The sequence below is a fragment of the Miscanthus floridulus genome, chromosome 5 (assembly GCF_019320115.1).
Source record: "Miscanthus floridulus cultivar M001 chromosome 5, ASM1932011v1, whole genome shotgun sequence".
Lineage (NCBI taxonomy): Eukaryota > Viridiplantae > Streptophyta > Magnoliopsida > Poales > Poaceae > Miscanthus > Miscanthus floridulus.
In genome coordinates this window covers 108,346,844-108,369,785 of record NC_089584.1, presented here as the reverse complement: position 1 = coordinate 108,369,785, position 22,942 = coordinate 108,346,844, and the positions used below count along the sequence as shown (strand labels likewise).

At 41.4% G+C, this 22,942-nt stretch overlaps 1 protein-coding gene across 2 annotated transcripts; it reads left to right on the top strand.

Moving 5' to 3' along the window:
* Positions 1–53: 53 nt before the first annotated feature.
* On the top strand, positions 54–4,853 carry LOC136450442 (tryptophan--tRNA ligase, chloroplastic/mitochondrial-like). Of its 2 annotated transcripts, XM_066450878.1 has the most exons (15): positions 54–184; positions 276–407; positions 1,106–1,193; positions 1,483–1,524; positions 1,957–2,046; positions 2,124–2,246; positions 2,972–3,043; positions 3,159–3,271; positions 3,360–3,381; positions 3,476–3,541; positions 3,669–3,725; positions 3,848–3,894; positions 3,980–4,061; positions 4,211–4,300; positions 4,472–4,853. In XM_066450878.1, exons 1-15 carry the CDS (start codon positions 126–128, stop codon positions 4,604–4,606), a joined length of 1,218 nt encoding a protein of 405 aa, XP_066306975.1. In that variant the 5' UTR covers positions 54–125; the 3' UTR covers positions 4,607–4,853. The 2 variants fall into 2 exon arrangements, with proteins under 2 accessions (XP_066306975.1, XP_066306976.1); XM_066450879.1 differs by lacking the exons at positions 54–184; positions 276–407 and having other exon boundaries at positions 1,809–2,046.
* The last annotated feature ends 18,089 nt before the right edge of the window (positions 4,854–22,942 follow it).

Sequence of the window (22,942 nt, the reverse complement as noted above, 5' to 3'; positions counted from 1 at the left end):
CACCCGGCCTGTTTTACGCGGCCCACCCTGCCTGAGCTCGCTATCACGGAAGACGCGTCAGCACGCTGTCCGCTTGCGGCTTCTCCAACCAAATCCGAAGGGTAGCGGAGGACGGGGACGACGCCATGAGCCGCGCACTCCTCTCCCACGTCCTCCACTGCCCGCCGCACTTCGCGTACACCTGGTACGCTCTGCTGAAACCCTAACCGCTTATATCTTTTTGTTCGCTGTTGATGCTGCAACTTCTGTTTTTTTCCCGCCTTTTGGCGTCGTAGCTTTAGGAGTGGCGTTGGTGCCCGAGGAGGACTGCTCGCTTCTGGCATCCACCCGCTCTGTCGTCTCAATTGCAGCGCGGTTGAAGCCGTTCCCGGCCCCAGCGAGGAAGAGTCTGCTCCTCCGGCAAGGAAGTAAGTCCAGCGCCTCCCTGTCAGGGTGGTGTTCGACGTAATGCTTTGTTGCGTATTTTCGGGTTTGTGTCGCAGTTTGGCTTTTAGCACGTCGCCTTTGGGAATCGCTCGTGGACCTGCATTTTAGTGTGGCTAATTCACGAGAGAGAGGAGATTTTAATGCAATGGCGTAAGCCTTGAGTTTGCTCAGATGTTGATGCGTTCGGGTATACCTTCATTGAATATATAGGGTTTGTGATGTTTTGGAATTCTGCAAATGACCGATGCTAGAATTGAATTGCTGTAGAATGCATTTTACTTGCTGCTTGCAGTCGTGGTTGGTTAGAGGAAACTATCTACGCCATGGTTGTAATACAGCTCTTTCTCCATATGCATTTACGAATGATCGTTTGGCCTTCCTTTTGCTTCAACGGCATGTTCAGATTGAATGTAAGTTCAACAGAAATATCTAAGTTGAAAATACGAATTTTAGCACAATAGAAGGGGAAAAAATATAGGACTAAAATTTGCTTCCATAGGGCCTGTTTGGATGGGGAGGATTTCTCTAGGAACTTTTAGTTATCCATAATGATGGTATCTATTTCCATGATGGCTCATAGTTATGTAATGAATTCATGTTAAGGTTGTGAAATGGTTCTGATAAATCTATTTACCCTCTTTTCTCTAAATCGAACAGCTAGCTGTGTTCACTGTTGCAGGAAAAGAGTAGTTTCTGGTGTACAGCCAACAGGATTGGTTCACCTTGGAAATTATCTAGGGGCGATTAAGAATTGGGTTGCACTTCAGGTATTACATATGTTGCTTTGAAATTACAAGTTCCTTTGAATTGCACTGTATAGGCTTTGCTTAAGTGGTAGAGAACTAAAAAGAACTTGAAAGGAATGAAAACAATCAGAAGTATTAAACAAGAAACAGTTTGTTTAGTACCAAGGCCTTTTCAGTTATGATATTGTTTCATCTATATTGAACTATATTCAAGAGGTAACTACAAAGTAGCGAACTTATCACTGTTAATTCATCCCTTGTTCAGGGTAGTTTGCATCGTTATATCTTCTTATATGTCACTTCATTGCAGGATTTATACGAGACATTCTTTTTCATCGTGGATCTTCATGCAGTAAGTTCTTTCTTAGTATATGTCCATCTTACAACAGAAGCATAATAATTGTATTAGTTTAACAGCTTGATAAATTGGTATTGACATAATTGTTATCAATGATTTTTTCTACCCTGTTCTGGTGTCCTGAGACAAATTACAGCCTTCCTATTAACTTGCTTTCTTAAATATCTCTTTGACATATGCTGCATGATATTTGTGTAATACATGATATTCTTTCAACCTTATGATGTTAGCTAAGTGTTTTCCATGTTGTATATTCAAACTATGTTGTTACCTTGCAGGAGGATTGGAGGAATAAGGAGCTGCTTTTGTTCTTGTTCTATTTATTTCATAATTGATTTTTATAAATATATTGCTGTCTATGGTTCATTTTGTTGCTCTTTTAAATTTGTTAGGTTATGTTTATCACTTTGTTCAAAATATTTGCAGATTACTTTACCATATGAGGCGCCACTGCTTTCCAAAGCAACAAGAAGCACTGCTGCAATATATCTGGCGTGTGGCGTCGACAGCTCCAAGGTCTGCCTCACTGTGTTTTGATTATTCTGTATGTGTACACTTCTGTTGTTATGTATTATGACTCTGTGTGTTTTCAGGCTTCTATCTTTGTACAGTCTCATGTCCGTGCTCATGTTGAGTTGATGTGGCTATTGAGTTCTTCTACTCCTATTGGCTGGCTGAATAGAATGATCCAGTTCAAAGAGAAGTCTCGCAAGGCGGTGCGTCACTTGCTGTACGACAGCTTTCACCATCAAATTTTGTTTGAGAAATTAAACATGTTATGAGAAGGGACAAGGAATATAGATGTCTCTTTCATTGTCAACATCTTATTTTTTGTGATTCAAACACCTGCTGAAATAATGAATGATATGCAACTATTCTTGCAGTTCAAAATGCTCTCCAATAACATGCACATGTCTACATCATACTAAGAACTGGGATAAAGTATTTCATCGAAACATTCCTTTTTGTGACTAGCAATTCCATGTGCTTATGGGCCACAACCATAGTCATGTTTGAGGATACATCAATTCCATGCTAGGGTTTGGCTTTCACATTTGATGGATTATTGAGTCAAACAGATAAATGATCTTGCAATATCTTCCCTGTATTTTAATGCTTTTGGCCTAATAATCACTCTTCATTGTGGATCTCTGTTTGATCCACATGAGTGCTTAGTTCACACCATGTGATGTCTAATTTTATCATCAGATCACATCTGTGATGCCTTGTCACTTTATACAGCTTCAGTGCTGCTTTAAACTTTAAAACTGTTAGTTCTAGCCCTACTATTTTACTGAAGCATTAATTCCGTATGTAGTGATAAGGTGGAGTCAGATTCCATTCTTGCAAAATCCCTCAATGCCTTACATAATGGTGTTAAAAATATTTCAGATTTTTTAAGGTTGACTATAATAGTACTGCTGATGCTTTTTTTTATCAGGGTGATGAAAATGTTGGGGTTGCACTTTTGACTTATCCTGTTCTAATGGCTTCTGACATCCTTTTGTACCAGGTGAATTATTAACAGCTCATTTAGCTAGCATGAATGCAACATTTCAATTCAGCTGTATTTATTCCCTTGTTTTTCTCGCCTCAATATGAACAATGGCTTACTTGAATGATCGCAGTCCGATCTGGTACCTGTTGGTGAAGATCAAACACAACATTTGGAATTAACTCGTGAAATAGCTGAGCGTGGAAATAATCTTTATGGTGGAAGAAAGTGGAAGAAATTGGGAGGGTGAGATAATTTTTTTTGTCCCGCTTTTTGCAGTTCCAGTAGTAGTTTGTCTTTTCATGACAATTCATTTATATTTTTTGCTTGGCAGGAGAGGGGGTTTGTTATTTAAGGTGTGCAAAATGTCATGCACATACACAATTTCACATCCTTCTAAGTTATCTATGCTATACTTAGATTAGAGTACCTTCTGGTTTGATTGTTTAGGTTCCTGAAGCCCTTATTCCTCCAGCAGGGGCTCGTGTTATGTCCCTAACTGATGGTCTCTCCAAGGTGATTAACAGTACTGCTAGATATGCATTTAATTTTTGAATTATGTTCTGAGCTGGTTCATATTTTTCTACTTACCTGGTTACTGTGCTCTATACATGTACTGTGCTGACTTCCGTTTTGGTGACAGATGTCCAAGTCTGCTTCTTCAGATCAGTCTCGTATTAACCTTCTTGACCCAAAAGATGTAAGGATCTAAGGATAGTGATATGAATTGAATCCTCATGCCTCCATATTTTTATAACTTTAACATGTTCATATATTTCTGTGATTGGATTTATTCATAAAAAGCTGTCTTCTTTTTGGTAGGTGATCGCAAATAAAATCAAGCGCTGCAAAACTGACTCATTCCCAGGGTTTCTCTCTTCCTCTCTTCTCCGCCCTCTCTACCTCTCCTTTCATTGTTATGGAAACTCATTTCATTGAACTCATATATTACAGTATGGAGTTCGACAACCCAGAGAGGCCGGAATGCAGAAATCTTCTCTCTATATACCAGATTATCACTGGGAAGACTAAGGAGGTATCTAATTTTTGCATGCTGTAGTACACCTATACACAGGCTAAACATGAAGCAGAGTTGCCTATATATAGACGTTTCACCTACATCCAGTATAAATTTGTTATTTCAAGTTAGTTAAGATTGATATTTATACTAATATTGTTTTTCAGGAAGTTGTTAGTGAGTGCCAACACATGAACTGGGGTACATTCAAGACTACTCTTACGGAAGCTCTAATTGATCATTTGCAGCCTATTCAGGTTCCATGACCCTTGATCTGTACAGTTTGATAATGTGCAACCCTTATGCTCACCCCTCCAATTGGACTGAACCATTGTATTTGAAAAATTTAGCGATCAAGTTCTTTTTATTTGCATAATTAATCTCATACGAATCCTTTCCTTTAATTCTGTTTTTTCACACCTTTGTAGGTCCGTTATGAGGAGATAATGTCTGACCCAGCCTACTTGGATAATGTTCTTTTAGAAGGAGCAGGAAAAGCTGCTGAGATAGCGGACATCACCCTAAACAATGTTTACCAAGCCATGGGTTTCTTGCGTAGATAATATATGGTCAAAACAATTGTTCGGGAGCTTTTACCGAATCTTTGGCTTCGAGCTTCGAGCCATGCTTCACATTAGGCGCTACTGTTTTTTTGCACACGGACCTACTGCTTGTGCAGGGCCTTCATTTTACGACTTCCAACTCCCTTTGAGTCTGTCTCATGAGTTCCTTATATCACTGATTCATCTGATAATTTTCTGTCTGATGTTCCTTCAGATTCTGCTGGGGAAATGTTCTAGTTTCTATGTTTGAACAATTTTTATTTTGAGTTTCTTTACATATTGGAGTGAAGTAAACAAGAAACTGACCTACAAATGTTGTTTCACAGCTGACACCGATGTAGCGACAGCCGACAATCACCATTTATAACACAAGAAAATTCCTTCCTTGACCTGAGAAGAGTTCGGTTTCCTTCTTCGGTCCTTTTAGATTTGAAATTACATATTTGGTCTGAAATCTAGACCCTATTCGGCCGGTGCTAATATGATCGTATACGATCGTGGATTATTACTGCTGGCTGGTGAAAGGTCCTAATGGCTAGAGGGGGGTGAATAGCCTAATAAAAATTTCTATACAAAACTTAACAAAATGGTTAGACAATTATGAGGCGAAACAAGTTTTTGTGGTAGAACCTCCTAAAGAATTGAGCCCACGTGCACCTATCGTTGTCTTAACAGACCTCGGATAGCGTTTACGAGTTTCCAACAACTCAACAGGTCTGTCGGGTGTCCTCGGGAAATCCGAATCATCCACGATTCTCTTTTCAAACAGGATCCCAATCACAGACATTGTAGATTACAACAGTTTATTCAAATATATACATCAGAATAAAGATAGCGGAAGTCTTAAGGTAACATAGGTTACAAACCAGTTGTTTTCAAACTTACAATACCATAAGTGTTATATAACCATAGTAGCGGGATAATATTACATTAACTTTATTTATCATACAAACTAGTGCCTTGTCCAAAGGCCATTCATCACTCCTCATCGTCATTGACTTCAAACATAGACATGCAGCAGGGACCAAAACAAGCCTGCGCATGCGACTCACCTGCAACAAGGGTTAACAAACCCTGAGTACAAAAGTACTCAACAAGACTAACCCAACATAAAGGGGTGTAAGACTTTTAGAGATGCAGGGTTTGGGGCAAGGTAAGGATGTAGCAAGATTCAAAAGTTCTTTGCCAAAAGCTTACTATTCTTCATTCTATTTTCAAGTTTTACCCCTAAGTCCTTTAAGTTCATTATCTCAACTAAATGTATATTTCCCATATTCCAATCCTTCTCATTCCATTCTTTTCTCATATTTTAGTAATTCACCAGTCCTGCATTGCTTCTGTAATGGATCGAGTCTCCATATCCGCGGAGCACCGGCAATTTGAATTGATTCAAGTCCCAGCTGGGGATTCCTTATCACACGACATATGTAGAACTTAATCTTGCATATATCAACTTCGCTACCGGATCTTCCAATACTAAGTCGTCTCCACGCCACCTGAGAGCACAGCACACCTCAAATCTGGCCACATTCTAGCCACGAGGGTACACGCTACTCCCGTCATCTCTGCACTCCCAGTGCGTGGGCATTCGTCTTAGTATCGGATTAGCCGAAGTAGGCTTACCGGAGTATGTGACCAGTACTACAAAGTGTCTCGTTCAGAAGATCCACAATGAGTAGCCTTTAAGCGACATAGTCGGCAACATTACTCAACATTCAAAATAAGTCGCCCGACTAGTCTCTAGTTCATTCTACCTTCTTTCTTTCTTTGGCCAGTATACCATCTTTGATTGTATCGAAACTTTTACTTTGAAAGCCTATCATACAGCATACTAAGCATTCTACGCCTTTGTAAATGAAAACATCTTCAAGGATGGTAAATAATTATCAAGGTAGGCAATACATCAAATAGGTAACATTTGAATTAATCAACTTAATGCAATAAGTAACATAGGTAATAAACTTTTCAAAGTAAACAAGGTAAGGGTTTAATGCATAAACCGGGACTTGCCTTTGTTGACGATCTCAGGTTCCGGATCAGTACCACAAATATCAAATCCCGCGACAACCGGGGATTCTTCCAGAACTTGTTCAACTAGAATCGTTTTACTCTCGGATTTTACACGAAACGATAACATATGCTTTAACATGATGATAATGTAAACATGATGCTTTCACGGTACATGAAATGTAAAAACACCCCGCAAATGATTTTCCTTCACGGTACAATTGCAAGCCAACAAAACCAACTTGTAATCCTACCGTCAAGAGCCACACATGTAATTTGACCAAATGGATCTTGAAACCCTACTAGTCACAAAACATGACCAAAACAAGATCCAACACTAATCAAACACTTAGGGTTTGCTTTTATTTATTTTTGAATTAATTTGGAAATAAGCCCAAAAATAAACTTGTTCCAAATGACCTCAAAATTTTATGTAAGCTTCCTCATATCAAATTAGTGTACCAAAACAAATTTTATAATTTTTGGAATTATATAGTGGCCTACAAAAATCATAGAAATTGCATTTATCAATTAATGGAATGAATATTTGAACATTAAAAATTTATTCAAATTTCAAGTTTCATATTTTTAAACCATACTAGAGCATGTACAGAAGCTACACAAAAATTTTTAGAATTTTTGGAGCTATAATTATTTTCCTACAAATTCCCAAAGTTTTAGCACTATTCATAATTTCAGAAAATACAAAATCGCACTGTTCTTCTTCCTCTCTCGCACTGACAGCCAGGCCCCGCTTGTCAGTGACCCAAAGAGGACGCACGCCGGCTCTGTCTGCTTCGATCGGCAAAACGCGCCGGCGGTGAAGCTCTGGTGAAGCAGACCGCACCTACATGACCTACTCTTTTCCCCGAACCGATCCTAGCTATCAGAAAGGCAAAAGGCGCACCGGAGATAGCTCCACGCCTGGCATGGCGGCCTGGGCACGACGGTGTACGGCGTAACCACGGCGACGTTGCAGTAGAGACTAAAGCGAAACGATCTTCACGTTCAGGAGCTCACCGTGATCACGTAGGTAGACTCGGTGAAGGCGGAGACGTACTGGATCGACGGGACCACGGTGAGGCCGATGATGGCGGAGCTCCGGACGGCTTCGAAGAAGACGACGTCGCGTGGTGGTGCTGACCGGCTAGAGGCGAGGCGAGCAGGTCGGGAATGAGTGGTAGGGCGAGGCGGAGCTTCTGGCCAACGCAATTGACCCCAGGTACTACGGCGAGGACGAATTTCACGAGCGCGGTCAGGACACCGGCGACGAGCAGTCGACGGGAAACTGAGAAATGATGATGGCGTGCTCCTATTTATAGAAGGAAGGAAGGCGTGCGGTGTCGACAGCACACGAGCGAGCTCGCCACGGAGGCATCGGCGTGTCACCACGCGTGAAAGCGGCGAAGAAGGTCGGCGGCAAACAGCGGCGTGTCGCCGGTGGCAAACAGGCGATGTTGATTTTGATTTTTGAATTATTTACAGAACTGCCACTGAGTCTATTTTTCAAATTACTCTCAAATTTTCTAAAGAAGTTGAAAATCTCCAAAAATGAAAGTTGCTCAATTTTTCAAACTCTACAACTTTGCTTCTAGGAACATTTTTAAATTCTACCTCCATTTTGAAATTTGAATTTAGGGTGCATTTGAGCATTTGAATCATTTCAAAATTACTCCAAATTTTATATGTAAACTTGAAAAACTTTGAATACCAAAGCTGATCCACATAAAATAATCTCCAACTTTGCTTTTTGCCTCAACCCCAAATTCCACATGGATTTTGAATTAGTCAAAAGGGGCAAAAAGGACTTATAATTTGAATTTGAATTCAAATTTGATTTGTCTTCCTTTTACTTAAATTTTGATTTTTGACCAGTAACATGGCCCATTAGGGTTATTTGAGTCAAATGACACATGACCTCACATGATCACATGAATTTTGACCCTTGTAGTCATGATCTTTATTTAGGGTTTTGAATCACATCACATGAAATAACAACATTATGAAATAAAGCTTATTAGTGAATGCATTCAAAATTTTCTACTTTTATGAATGCTTTGCAATGCATATGATGACATGTCAAATTTTAGTGCTAGGTCAAAACACCAGAGGTGTTATAGTTTTACGCTAGCCTACTCAAAATGCAAGTCACATACCACAATTCTAGTTTAAATAGTATCTATTCACACAATAGCTATGACACTACCCTATGTTAGTGTGCTCTCAAAGGCTAACTAAAGAGCCACACCAACCAAGCAAGCTCTCACAACTAGCTACACTAAAGAGCTTGACAACTACTTTGCGGTAATGTAAAGAGAGTGATCAAGAAGGTTATACCGCCGTGTAGATGAAGGAACCAATCAATCACAAGGATGAATAACAATGAAGACCAATCACCTCGAAATCAATGATGAACACAATGATTTTTTACCGAGGTTCACTTGCTTGCCGGCAAGCTAGTCCTCGTTGTGGCGATTCACTCACTTGGAGGTTCACACGCTAATTGGCTTCACACGCCAAACCCTCAATAGGGTGCCGCACAACCAACACAAGATGAGGATCACACAAGCCACGAGCAATCCACTAGAGTATCTTTTGGCTCTCCATCGAGGAAAGGTCAAGAACCCTTCACAATCACCATGATCGGAGCCGGAGACAATCACCAACCTCCGCTCGACGATCCTCGCTGCTCCAAGCTGTCTAGGTAGCAGTAACCACCAAGAGTAACAAGCGAATCCCGCAGCAAAACACGAACACCAAGTGCCTCTAGATCCAAACACTCAAGCAATGCACTTGGATTCTCTCCCAATCTCACAAAGATGATGAATCAATGGTGGAGATGAGTGGGAGGGCTTTGGCTAAGCTCACAAGGTTGTTATGTCAATGCAAATGGCCAAAGGTGTGAGCTTCAACCAGCCATAGGGCTTAAATAGAAGCTCCCACGAAATAGAGCCATTGTACCCCTTCACTAGGCACAACTCGGGGTGACCGGACGCTTCGGTCACGTGATGCATGCCATGTGTCCCCTCTCTTTGAATACTATTCACCCGATCTCAACGATCATTAGTCGACCGGACGCTGATCCTCCAGCGTCTGGTCATTTTTAGTATGGTTCCAGAAATGAATTTCTTCGACCGGACGCATCCGGTCATGCTTGACCGAACACAGCCAGCGTTCGGTCACATAGTATCTTCTTCTGTGCTGCCATGTCATCATGACCGGACATAGCCTGTCAGCGTCCGGTCGCTGAGCGACCCAGCGTCCGGTCGTTTGACCGACGCCAGCGTCTTCGCTGTTACAACTGACCGGACGCGCCGGTTCCTTTGAGACCAGCGTCCGGTCACCTTGTGACCAGCGAGACTTACTCCTTTTCACCTCTAACTTCTTCACCCTTGCTCAAATATGCCAACCACCAAGTGTATCACCTTGTGCACATGTGTTAGCATATTTTCACAAACATTTTTAAGGGTGTTAGCATTCCACTAGATCCTAAATGCATATGCAATGGGTTAGAGCATCTATTGATACTTTGATAACCGCATTTCGATACGAGTTTCACCCCTCTTAATAGTATGGCTATCAAACCTAAATATGATCATACTCTCTAAGTGTCTTGATCACCAAAACAAAATAGCTCCTACAATTTATACCTTTGCCTTAAGCTTTTTATTTTTCTCTTTCTTCTTTCCAAGTCCAAGCACTTGATCATCATCATGGCATCATCATCATGTTATGATCTTCATTTGCTTTACTACTTGGAGTGTGCTACCTATCTTATGATCATTTGATAAACTAGGTTAGCACTTAGGGTTTTATCAATTCACGAAAACCAAACTAGAGCTTTCAATCTCCCATTTTTGGTAATTGATGACAACCCTTTCACAAAGATATGAATTGAAATTCAATTAAATCTATGTTGCTTGTCTAAGCATATTTACTATGTGTAAAAGGATATGGACAAGTTTCATGAACTTCATATGGTAGCAATTGCTCCCCCTACATATGTGCTAAGAGTTTAGATTGTAGCTTGCACATATGCTTAGATAGGAAATATAGGAGACAATATCTACCAAATGATGCTAAGGTATAAAAGATGGATGAAAGGTCCTTGTGTGGTTTTGGTAATTGAGTGACAACCTAGGTGGACTAATTGTGTTTATATGAGATACAGAGGTGATTAGTTCACAGGTACATGTGTGTGAGCAACATATGCCATGAAGGTGAAAATGGCTTGGAGATGTTGCAAAGCTCACACATGTGATGATGAAGGAGCTCATTGCACATGAGACATGACATTGAGTCATGTGATCAAGCTGGAGAAGATCAAGACAAGACTTGGCTTGATGGACCAGTTGCAAGCGTGAAGGGCAAGTCAAAGGCTTTGGAGTGATGGACCACGTGGCAGTGAAGCTTGAGCAAGACTTGGCGCCGATGGATGATGGCAACGGTGAAGAGCAAGTAAAGTCAAGATCGATGAACCAATATGATCACGTGATGATATGAAGTGGATCATATCATTGTTGATCGTGTTGGTGCATGTGTTGCATCGACGTTGGAGGAGATGGAATGGAATGCGCAAGGCAAAGGTATAACCTAGGGCATTTCATTTCACCAGTCATAGGTATGTAGAGAAGTTTATGACCGGGTTTAGGATAGATGGCCGTACTATCAAGAGGGGTAAACTTATTTGTATATCGGTCATCTAGTGCCACTCGAGTGATCTAACTTTGCATCGTCGCTAGGATCGAGTGGCATGGCAAGATTGAGTGGCTAACACCCTTAAAATGTTTGTGAAAATATGCTAACACATGTGCACAAGGTGATACACTTGGTGGTTGGCACATTTGAGCAAGGGTGAAGAAGTTAGAGTTGAAAAGGAGTTAGTTGCGCTGGTCATAGTGTGACCGGACGCGTCCGGTATGGAAACCGGACACGTCCGGTATGTGGCTCAGGACTAAACTGCACGGTGCGACCAGACGTGTCCGGTCACCACACCGAACACGTCCGGTGTGAATCAAAAAATGCGGTGTTCGGTAGTATAGACGATCGGACGCTGGCTGCGTCTGGTCCAATGTGACCAGATGTGTTAGGTCATCAGTGGGTGCTTATTATACTCGATCGGACGCTGAGGCTCAGCGTCTGGTCGGTTTCTAACTGTCGCGTCCGGTCGGCCCTGGAGGCTTCCTGGACTCGACCGGACACAGCAGCTGAGTGTCTGGTCGTTTCATGCTGAGCGTTCAGTCGTCTTGTCAGAGAGCTATTGGAGGCAATGGTCGGACACGTGGCGGTCAGGCAGCTACCGGACATGTCCAGTATGCACGATCGGTGCGTCCAGTGCAGCGTCTGGTGCTACGTCCGGTCGGCCCGAAAAACGTCCAGTGAAGGGGTAATGGCTAGTTTAGCCCATGGAGCTATAAATAGAAGTGGCCTTCGGCCATGGCTGGAGCGGAGCACCTTGAGAGACTTTGTGTCCATGCTTGAGAGTGCTTAGGAGCCCTCCATCTCACACATACTTGATAGTGATCATCCGATTGTGTGAGTGAGCGATTCTAGTGCGATTGCATCATGAGGTTGCATCGAGTGGCACTAGGTGATCGAGTTGCAAGCCAGTGGTGCTTGTTACTCTTGGAGGTTGCCACCTCCTAGACGGCTTGGTGGTGGTCTCTATCGAAGCCCGCAAGAAGCTTGTGCGGCATTCCGGAGAAGTGCTTTGTGAGGGGCATTGTGCTCGCCCCGTAGGAGTCGCGAAGAGCAACTTTAGTAAAGCATGGCATTGAGCTACCCTCACTTCTAGGGTAGGTTCTTGCGGTGCCTGACGTGCGGGCTTGGCGGGTGATGCCAATTAGCCGCCGAACCACCAAGTGAGCGGTCGACATAACGGGGACTAGCGTGTTGACAAACACGTGAACCTCGGGAGAAAAATCATCGTGTCAACCTTGTTCTTCCCGTTGATTTGCATCCCTGTTACACAAGCTTGTGATTACTTTCATATACATTGAGCTTGTGTTGTTGCTTTTGTAATTAGTTAGCTTGTGTAGCTTGCTAGTTACCTTCTTGCTTATGTAGCATAGAAGTAGCTCCCTTGCATGGCTAATTTGGTTTGTGTAACCTTATTAGTCACATTGCTTAGTTTATGTAGCTAAGTAATTGCGCTCTCTAATTTGGCATTGGTTGCCTTATTATTGAGCATTGCTAGTGAGCTTAGTTGACTTTATGCTTTTGCTTACTAGCATGTGTAGGAGCTCCCTTATTGCTTAAAGTACTAGTAGCATAGGTTTGTGTGACCTTGCTTCTAGAATTGGTTAGGAGAGCTCTAGCTAGCCCGGCACCTTTGTTGCTTGATTAGTATCTTTGCAAGGTGCTAGTGAACATAAATAGAGGGGTGTAGTCTTGGCTAGTCTGATAGTTTTAATTCTGCACTTGTTTCGGTTAGCCAACATGATTAAGTTTTAAAAAGGACTATTCACCCCCCTCTAGTCGCCATCTCGACCCTTTCAATGGACTTTTGAAGCGTGATACCAATCGGAGTGCACCATTATACCATCCTTAGCACCATGGTTGGCTTGATACCACTTGGAAACAACACTTGGAGAAGAAATCACTAGATAACCTATGCATGCTAGTTTTTCATTTCATCATTCAAATCTATAACTAGCATACACCACACAAGCATGAATATTGAAATTTAGAACTTGTGCCATGCAAGCAAACATATGAAATACACATTCAAATGCATCATACAAGTTCATGAGCTTGCTCCCCCTACTTGTATGCTCAAAATTTTAATTGATCCCTTTACTTTGACATATTTCTCCCTTCTCCCCCTATCACTTGTATCTTTATTTCTCTCCCCTTTGTGTTGTCTTTTCACTATCTTTGTGCACTATTTCTCCTCATGTACTAATATCTTTGTTATTTCTCCCCCTATCACTTATATCTTTGTTTCTCTCCCCTTTTGTCATCAATGACCACAAAGACTTTAATTATAGATAGGTTGAGATTTATCAATGTCAAACAATGAGGTGAGGATCATATTCCTAAATTTGGTTCAATCTAAAATACTTGCCAAAGATGTTTAACTCGGTTTGATCTAAGGACAAGCTTCTTCACACCTCCAAATAAGGGTTATCTTGTACCATGTTGAGTTAAACACTTAGAGCTCATTTTCTAGATCAAACACTAGGTTTATAAGCCCACAAACATGTCATATGCTACCACTAGATCAAAATAAACATAGAAGCAATAGTGGTACCATACAATCATTAAATTCATTTGATTTTCATGAATGAGCCTAATAAAATGGAGAGATGACTAGATGCATTAAACATGTCCTTAGCAAGGATGTATGCCATGCCAATCAACTTTTACCTTGGATTGCTCGAAGGAGAGGCATGTCATATGAGTGGGGGTGCATCAACACATATTTGAGAAATCCAATATGTTTAACTCATTCCTTAGCTTGCAAAACATTTTCTCATCCAATGGCTTGGTGAATATATCAGCAAGTTGATCTTTGGTGCCTACACTCTCAATGCAAATGTCCCCTTTTTATTAGTGATCTCTTATGAAATGGTGGTGGACATTAATGTGCTTTGTTCTTACATGTTGAACCGGATTATTGGTCAATTTGATTGCACTCTCATTGTCACATAGCAATGGCACTTTCTTAAACTTGATTCCAAAATCACTCAAAGTGGCCTTCATCCAAAGTATTTATGCACAACAACTACCGGCGGATATATATTTGGCTTCGGCGGTTGATAATGCAACACTATTTTGCTTCTTTAATGACCATGAAATAAGTGATCTTCCTAACAATTGACATGTGTCTAAGGTGCTCTTCCTTTCAACCTTACATCCTGCATAGTCTGAGTCGGAGTAACCAACTAGCTCAAACTTTGCTCCTTTGGGATACCACAAACCAATATTTGGTGTATGCTACAAGTACCTCAATATTCTCTTTGTAGCCTTCAAATGACTTTCTCTTGGTGAGGCTTGAAATCTTGCACACATGCATACACTAAACATGACATCCGGTCTTGATGCGGTCACATAGAGTAGGCTCCAATCATAGATCGATACAATTTTTGATCCACCATGTTGCCACTTGCATCACTATCTAAGTTACCATTTGTTCCTATTTGTGTACTAATGGCTTTACTATCACTCATGCCAAACTTCTTGATCATATCCTTGATATACTTGCCTTAACTCAAAAATGTACTATTCTTCAATTACTTGATTTAAATACCAAAGAAGTAACTCAACTCTCCAATCATGGACATGTCAAACTCATTAGCCATCATCTTTCCAAATTCTTTATAAAAGTTTTGATTGGTTGATCCAAATATGATATCATCAGCATATATTTGCAACACAAATAGATCTTTTTTAATTTTCTTGATGAAAAGAGTGGTATCATCATTGCCCATTGTGAACCATTTAGAGAGTAGGAAATCCCTTAATCCTTAATCTCACATACCATGCTCTAGGTGCTTGTTTCAAACCATACAAAGCTTTCTTCAACTTGTATACATGGTTGGGCTTCTTATCATCTTCAAAACCGAGAGGTTGCTCAATATATACTTCTTCATTGATGTAGCCATTGAGAAATGCACTCTTAACATCTATTTGATAGAGCTTGATGTTGTGGGCACAAGCATATGCTAGCAAGATTCTAATTGCTTCCAATCTAACAACCAGGGCATATATTTCTCCAAAGTCAAGACTTTCAACTTATGTATAGTCTTGTGCTACCAATCTTGCTTTGTTCCTTATTACTATCCCATCTTGATCTTGCTTGTTTCTAAATACCTATTTGGTTCCAATCACATTGTGTCCCTTTGGTCTTTCTACTAACTCACATACTTGATTTCTTGAGAAGTTATTCAACTCTTTATGCATAGCATTCATCCAATCAACATCCCTCAATGCTTCATCTATCTTCTTTAGTTCAATGGATAACACAAATGAGAAATGCTCATAAAATGAAGCCAATCTTGATCTTGTTTGTACACCTCTAGAAATATCACCAATGATAGTGTCCAATGGACGATCCCTTGCAACATTGGTTTGTTGGAGGATTAGAACTTGATTGCTTGCACTTGCTTGATCATTGGGTTGAGATGATGTACTAGATACTTGATCTTGTTCATTATCATGAGAGCCACTTGTGTTAGCTTGATTTATATCATTTTGCACATTTGAGTTAGAGAGCACTTGCACTTGATCATCTTCATCATCATTCACTTGCCTAGGCCTCAATTCACCAACATCCATATTCTTCATGACATTTGAAAGTTGAATGCCTCTAACATCTTCCAAGTTCTCATTCTCTACTTGTGAACCCTTGGTTTTATCAAATTCAACATCATAAACTTCCTCAAGAGTACCACTATCTAAATTCTAAACTCTATATGCTTTGCTTGTAGTGGAATAACCAAGTAGGAATCCTTCATCACATTTCTTGTCAAACTTGCCCAATCTAGTGCCTTTCTTCAAAATATAGCATTTGCAACCAAAGACCCAAAAATATGCAATGTTGGGCATTCTACCATTCAAGAGCTCATATGGTGTCTTCTCTTTTAACGGGTGATAATAGAGGCGGTTGCTACAATAGCAAGCCGTGTTGATAGCTTTGGCCCAAAAAGATTGACTCACATTGTACTCACTAAGCATAGATCTTGCCATATCAATGAGTATTCTATTCTTTCTCTCAACAATGCCATTTGATTGTGGAGTGTATTTAGCCGAGAATTGATGTCTAATTCTAAATTCATCACATAACTCATCAATTCTAGTGTTCTTAAACTCACTATCATTGTCACTTCTAACTCTCTTGATGGTTGTTTTAAACTCATTGTGAATGCCCTTGACAAATGATTTGAATGTTGCAAACATATCATTTTTGTCCATTAGAAAGAATACCCAAGTGTATCTAGTATAATCATCCACTATCATAAAGCCATATTTATTTCCACCAATGCTAGTGCATTGTGTTGGCCCAAATAAATCTATGTGCAATAACTCAAATGCTTTGCTAGTGCTTATCATGCTTTTCTTAGAATGGGTGTTTCCAACTTGTTTGCTGGCTTGACAAGAGCTACAAGCTTATCCTTTTCAAACATAACATCTTTCAAGCCTTTAACTAAGTCATACTTAACTAATCTATTCAATTATTTCATTCCAACATGACCAAGTCTTCTATGCCATAACCAACCCATGCTAGACTTAGTGAACAAGCATGTAGATAATTTAGCTTCACTAGCATTGAAATCAACCAAGTATAGATTCTCATATCTAAAGCCTTTGAAGATCAAATTAGAGTTATCTACACTTATGATCTCTACATTATCTACCCCAAATATGCATTTGAATCTAAGATCACACAATTGAGTCATAGATAACAAATTGAAGTTCAAGCTCTCTACTAGCAACACATTGGATATGCTCATGTCATTTGATATTGCAATCTTACCAAGCCCTTTGACCTTGCCTTTGCCATTATCACCAAATATAATACTATCATAACCATTATTGCCATTGGTGTTGATTGAGTTGAACATTCTTGCATCACCGGTCATATGTTGAGTGCACTCACTATCAAGAACCCAATGTCTTCCTCCAGTTTTGTAATTGACCTACAAAAGAGGATCAATTCTTTTTAGGTACCCAAACTTGCTTGGGTCCTTGAATATTAGTTACTAAGATCTTTGGTACCTAAATAGCTTTCTTCTTTGAGCCCATCCATGGTTTACCAATGAACTTAGCCTTCATACCATTTGTACCCTTAGTAAGCACATAGAAAGAATTAATCTTAAATAAGGATATATTAGCATTTTTGCTCTTGTTCTTGCACTCATGCTCTTTATGACCAACTTACTTGCAACTAGTGTAAAACCAATCATTGTTCTTCACAAAACTAGTCTTGTGAGGAGCAAAGGCCGCCTTACCTTTCTTGGGGGTATAGCATAATCCCTCTTTGTAGAGAGAAGCTCTTTGGCTATCCAAACATATAAGCAAGCGGTCATCACCATCATAGGCCTTAGCTAAGGTGTGAGTGAGCTTATTGACCTTCTTCTTGAGGTTCTCATTCTCAACCATTAGTGAGGCATCATAAGTGAAACCATCACTACTAGATGAGGTGGAAGTAGAAGTACTATAAGAATGGTTAGTGGGAGGAACAATGATAGGCATAGATAGTGATTCATCAATTATATCACAAGTTAAACCTACATTGCAAGTTTCAACATGCTTCTTTTTATTTTGGTTCCTTACGCAAGCTTTTGCATTCTCTTCTCTTGATGTCAAAGTGTTCTCTAGTATCTTCTAGCATATCAAATAATTCATCCTTAGTAGGTTCATCATCATTACTATCACTATCATTTTCATTTTCATGTTCCTCATCATTTCCATCATCATAAATTTATACCTTAGTGGCCTTAGCCATGAAGTATGATAGAGTGTCAAAGAGAGAAGGCTTCTCTTTGATAGCAATGCTTGCAAATGCCTTCTTCTTGGTGGTCTTGTCATCATCACTATCATCATCATCACTTGAGGAAGCATCACTATCCTAAGTGACTACATATGAACCACCCTTCTTCTTCTTGAAGGTCATCTTGTCCTTCTCTTTCTTTTCCTTCTTGTCCTTCTTCTTGTTGTCATCATTATTGTCGCTATTGTATGGACATTAAGCAACAAGATGATATTTGCTTCCACACTTGAAGCACCTTCTTGACTCTTCTTTGTTCTTAGATGAAGACTTCTTTCTTCTAGCACGGTAGCCCTTCTTCACCATGAACTTGCCAAACCTCTTGACAAAGAGAGCCATCTTCTCATCATCATCATCATCCCATGAATCGTCATCTTCACTTGTTGTTTCTTGCTTAGCTTTGCCCTTGGATGATGTGGCCTTGAATGCCATGCTCTTCTTCTTGTCATCCCTCTTCTCCCTCTTTTCTTCCTTTTCATCATCATCTCTATAAGCATCATCGGTCATAATATCTCCCAAGATTTGATTTGGTGTCATTGTGTCCAAACCGGTCCTCACTAGCAAAGTGACCAACATGCCAAATCTTGTGGGTAAACATCTCAAGAACTTATTAGAGAAGTACTTGTCCTCTATCTTCTCACCAAGTGCTTTGAGATCATTGACAAGCACTTCCATTCGATGGAACATGTCCGGCACACTCTCATCCTCCTTCATCTTGAAGCTTGCAAACTTTTCTTTGAGGATGTATGCCTTTGTGCCCTTCACGGCTTGAGTGCCCTCAAATGATTCTTTCAATTTCTTCCATGCCTCATGAGCTCTCTCAATGTTCTTGATTTGCTCGAATGTTCTCTCATTCAAAGCATCATGGATGGCACTAAGAGTGATGCCATTATTTTGGAGTAGTATTTCTTTGGCAGCGGTGGGAGCCTCTTCATCTTCAATCTCAATCTTTGTCTCTACCACCTTCCAAACCTTTCAATTGATTGACTTGATATAAGTTGTCATCTTAGCCTTTCAATAGGGATAGTTGGAGCCATCAAATTGGGGTGGCTTCTTTGTTTTGTTGATTTGAGTCATTTTTACACCGAAGGTTGTTAAGCCTCAAATCACGGTGACCTCGGTTCTGATACCACTTGAAAGGTCCTAATGGCTAGACGGGGTTAATAGCCTAATAAAAATTTCTACAACAACACTTAACAAAATGGTTAGACAATTATGAGGCGAGCAAGTGTTGCGCTAGCCTACTCAAAATGCAAGCCACCTACCACAATTCTAATTTAGATAGTATCTATTCACACAATAACTATGACACTACCCTATGTTAGTGTGCTCTCAAAGGCTAACTAAAGAGCCACACCAACCAACCAAGCAAGCTCTCACAACTAGCTACAGTAAAGAGCTTGACAACTAGTTGGCGGTAATATACAGAGAGTGATCAAGAAGGTTATATCGCCGTGTAGATGAAGAAACCAATCAATCATAAGGATGAATAACAATGAAGACCAATCACCTTGGAATCAATGATGAACGCAATAATTTTTTACCGAGGTTCACTTGCTTGGCGGCAAGCTAGTCCTCGTTGTGGCGATTCACTCACTTGAATGTTCACGTGCTAATTGGCTTCACACGCCAAATCCTCAATAGGGTGCCGCACAACCAACACAAGATGAGGATCACACAAGACACGAGCAATCCACTAGAGTACCTTTTGGCTCTCCGCCGGGGAAAGGTCAAGAACCCCTCACAATCACCATGATCGGAGCCGGAGACAATCACCAACCTCCGCTCGACGATCCTCGCTGCTCCAAGCTGTCTAGGTGGCGGCAACCACCAAGAGTAACAAGCAAATCCCACAGCGAAACACGAACACCGAGTGCCTCTAGATGTAAACACTCAAGCATTGCACTTGGATTCTCTCCCAATCTTACAAAGATGATGAATCAATGGTAGAGATGAGTAGGAGGGCTTTGGCTAAACTTACAAGGTTGCTATGTCAATGCAAATGGCCAAAGGTGTGAGCTTCAACCAGCCATGGGGCTTAAATAGAAGCTCCCACAAAATAGAGCCGTTGTACCCCTTCACTGGGCACAACTCGGGGTGACCGGACGTTTCGGTCATATTGACCAGATGCTGGCCCTCAGCGTCCGATCATGTGACGCATGCCACGTGTCCCCTCTCTTTGAATACTGTTCGCCCGATCTCAACGGTCATCAGTCGACCGGACTCTGCGACACAAGTGACCGGACGTTGATCCTCCAGCGTCTGGTCATTTCCAGTAAGGTTCCAGAAACAAATTTCTTCGACCGGACGCGTTCGATCATGCTTGACCGGACACAGCCAGCGTCCGATCACACATTATCTTCTTTTGTGCTGCCACATCACCATGACCGGACACAGCCTGTCAGCGTCCGGTCGTTTGACCGACGCCAGCATCTTCGCTGTTACAACTGACCGGACGCGCTGGTTCCTCTGAGATCAGCGTCCGGTCACCTTGTGACTAGCCAGACTTACTCCTTTTCACCTCTAACTTCTTCACCCTTGCTCAAATGTGCCAACCACCAAGTGTATCACCTTGTGCATATGTGTTAGCATATTTTCACAAACATTTTCAAGGGTGTTAGCATTCCACTAGATCCTAAATGCATATGCAATGGGTTAGAGCATCTAGTGGCACTTTGATAACCGTATTTTGATACGAGTTTCACCCCTCTTAATAGTACGGCTATCAAACCTAAATGTGATCACACTCTCTAAGTGTCTTGATCATTAAAACAAAATAGCTCCTATAATTTATACATTTGCCTTGAGCTTTTTATTTTTCTCTTTCTTCTTTCCAAGTCCAAGCACTTGATCATCACCATGGCATCATCATCATGTTATGATCTTCATTTGCTCTACTACTTGGAGTGTGCTACCTATCTCATGATCACTTGATAAACTACGTTAGCACTTAGGGTTTCATTAATTCACCAAAACCAAACTAGAGTTTTCAGCTGGTTTGGTGTGAGAGAGAAATACTGTTCTGGCTAGAAATTTACAATCGTTTACGACCAAGCGAACATGCCGCTAACTTTCTTTTCGTATATGGCCCTTCCATAAAATTTGGTCACTATGGGTGTTAAGTGGTGGATGAAATGACGAACCCCTAAGCAAAATAGGTAAGGGTTATTTTTAGACTATTTTCGCATAGTTTGAAGTCATCATAATTGCAGAAAATAAGGTACATTCTATCCAAAAGTAGTCTAAATAATCACCAAAATGAAATATATGAATGAAAACTAAACTTAACTATTTCGCCCATGTGTAAAATTGATATTTCATCCTCCACTTAACACCGATAATTGCCAAATCTGATGGAAATGTCATAAAAGGAAGGAAAGTTGGATTTCAGGCCAATTAAGTAAGTTCAAATCTAAAAGGACCAAGGAAAGAAGTCAAGTTTTTTAGGGCCAAGAAAGGAATTAGGAAAGTTTTTTAGGGCTAAGGAAGGAAGCCGAACTTCTTTTTAGTCAAGAAAGGAATTTTATCACATAGAGCCACGAAAACATTTTCCTTAAAAAGAAATTTACGGGTGGCAATCGGAACTTGTCTTGAATTATTTGTAAATTACACACCCTGCTCGTTAAACTTGTTCTGAGTTAGACTTTAAATTGCATGAAAAAAAATTACGTGTAGTCTGGCTGCACCCACGTTTCCTACAGACTCCATCCCGATGCCGTCCACGTGGAGATCGGACACCCCCTGGTTCACCTCCGCACGGCGCTCAGCTCGGGAACCGCGGCTCGGGCGCTCGGCTCCAATGGACGGGCGCGAGCGTCGGATTCTTCGGATCTCCACATGGACGACATCGGGATGGAGTCTGCAGAGAGCGTGGGTGCAGCCAGACTGCACTAATTTTTTTTTTCCCAAATTGCATGCATCCTGCTAGGACTATCTAACTTATTTTGAGTTGTTATTCATGTCCTAGTACTAACAAATTGCACTCGGTTTTCTAAACTTGGATTACTATATCATAATATCAGCCCACCTCCTCCCTCACTTCGTGTCGGCCTCACCTAGTCGCGCTACATGTGTCTACCTCACCTATATGCATTTGTGTTGTGTTGCATCATGGTTGCCTTGTCACCACACGTGTCCCCACTATCGTGGCCCTCCTCGCTCTTGCTCAATGTGTCCTCCTCGCTTGTGTTCGATGAGTGGCCAATCAACTAATCAAGCCCCCACTATCGTGGCCCTCTTCACTCTTCTTTGTTTGTGTCGTGTTGCACCACTGTTGCCTTGTCGCCACACGATGTGTCATGGCCCTCCTCGCTTGTGCTTGGCGAGTGGCCAGTCAACGCTGTTGCTCGATTCGCTCCTACCCCCACCTTAGCTGCACCAACCCGTGCCTTTGCCCCACTGCAGTCACACTTGGCAGCCGATACCACCACACTCCTTCCTCTCCCCCGCCATCTCCTTGCATCACTCCCCACCCTTCCAACCTTTCTTGCCTCCCGCCGCGATGAGATCGCCCGAATGGACCGATGGATGTGCACGCCTACACGACCATTAACCTTTCTTGCCTCCCGGCGCGATGAGCTCGCCTGCCTGCATGGACCGATGGACGTGCACGCCTACACGACCATGGATGGGTGAGGCACACCTCGGCAAGGACACAATATGGGGGCATGCAGGCACGTTGCTGCGGCGTGGCGGTGCGACGTTGAGCCAGCGATGAAGCGTAAGGGCATGTTCGGTTCGCACGGGATTGAGTCCGGGAACCGATCCGGCCAGGAACACTGCTGTATTTTATACAGCCAAGCATCACTGGGAACCGAACAGGCCCTAAGTAGGCAAGA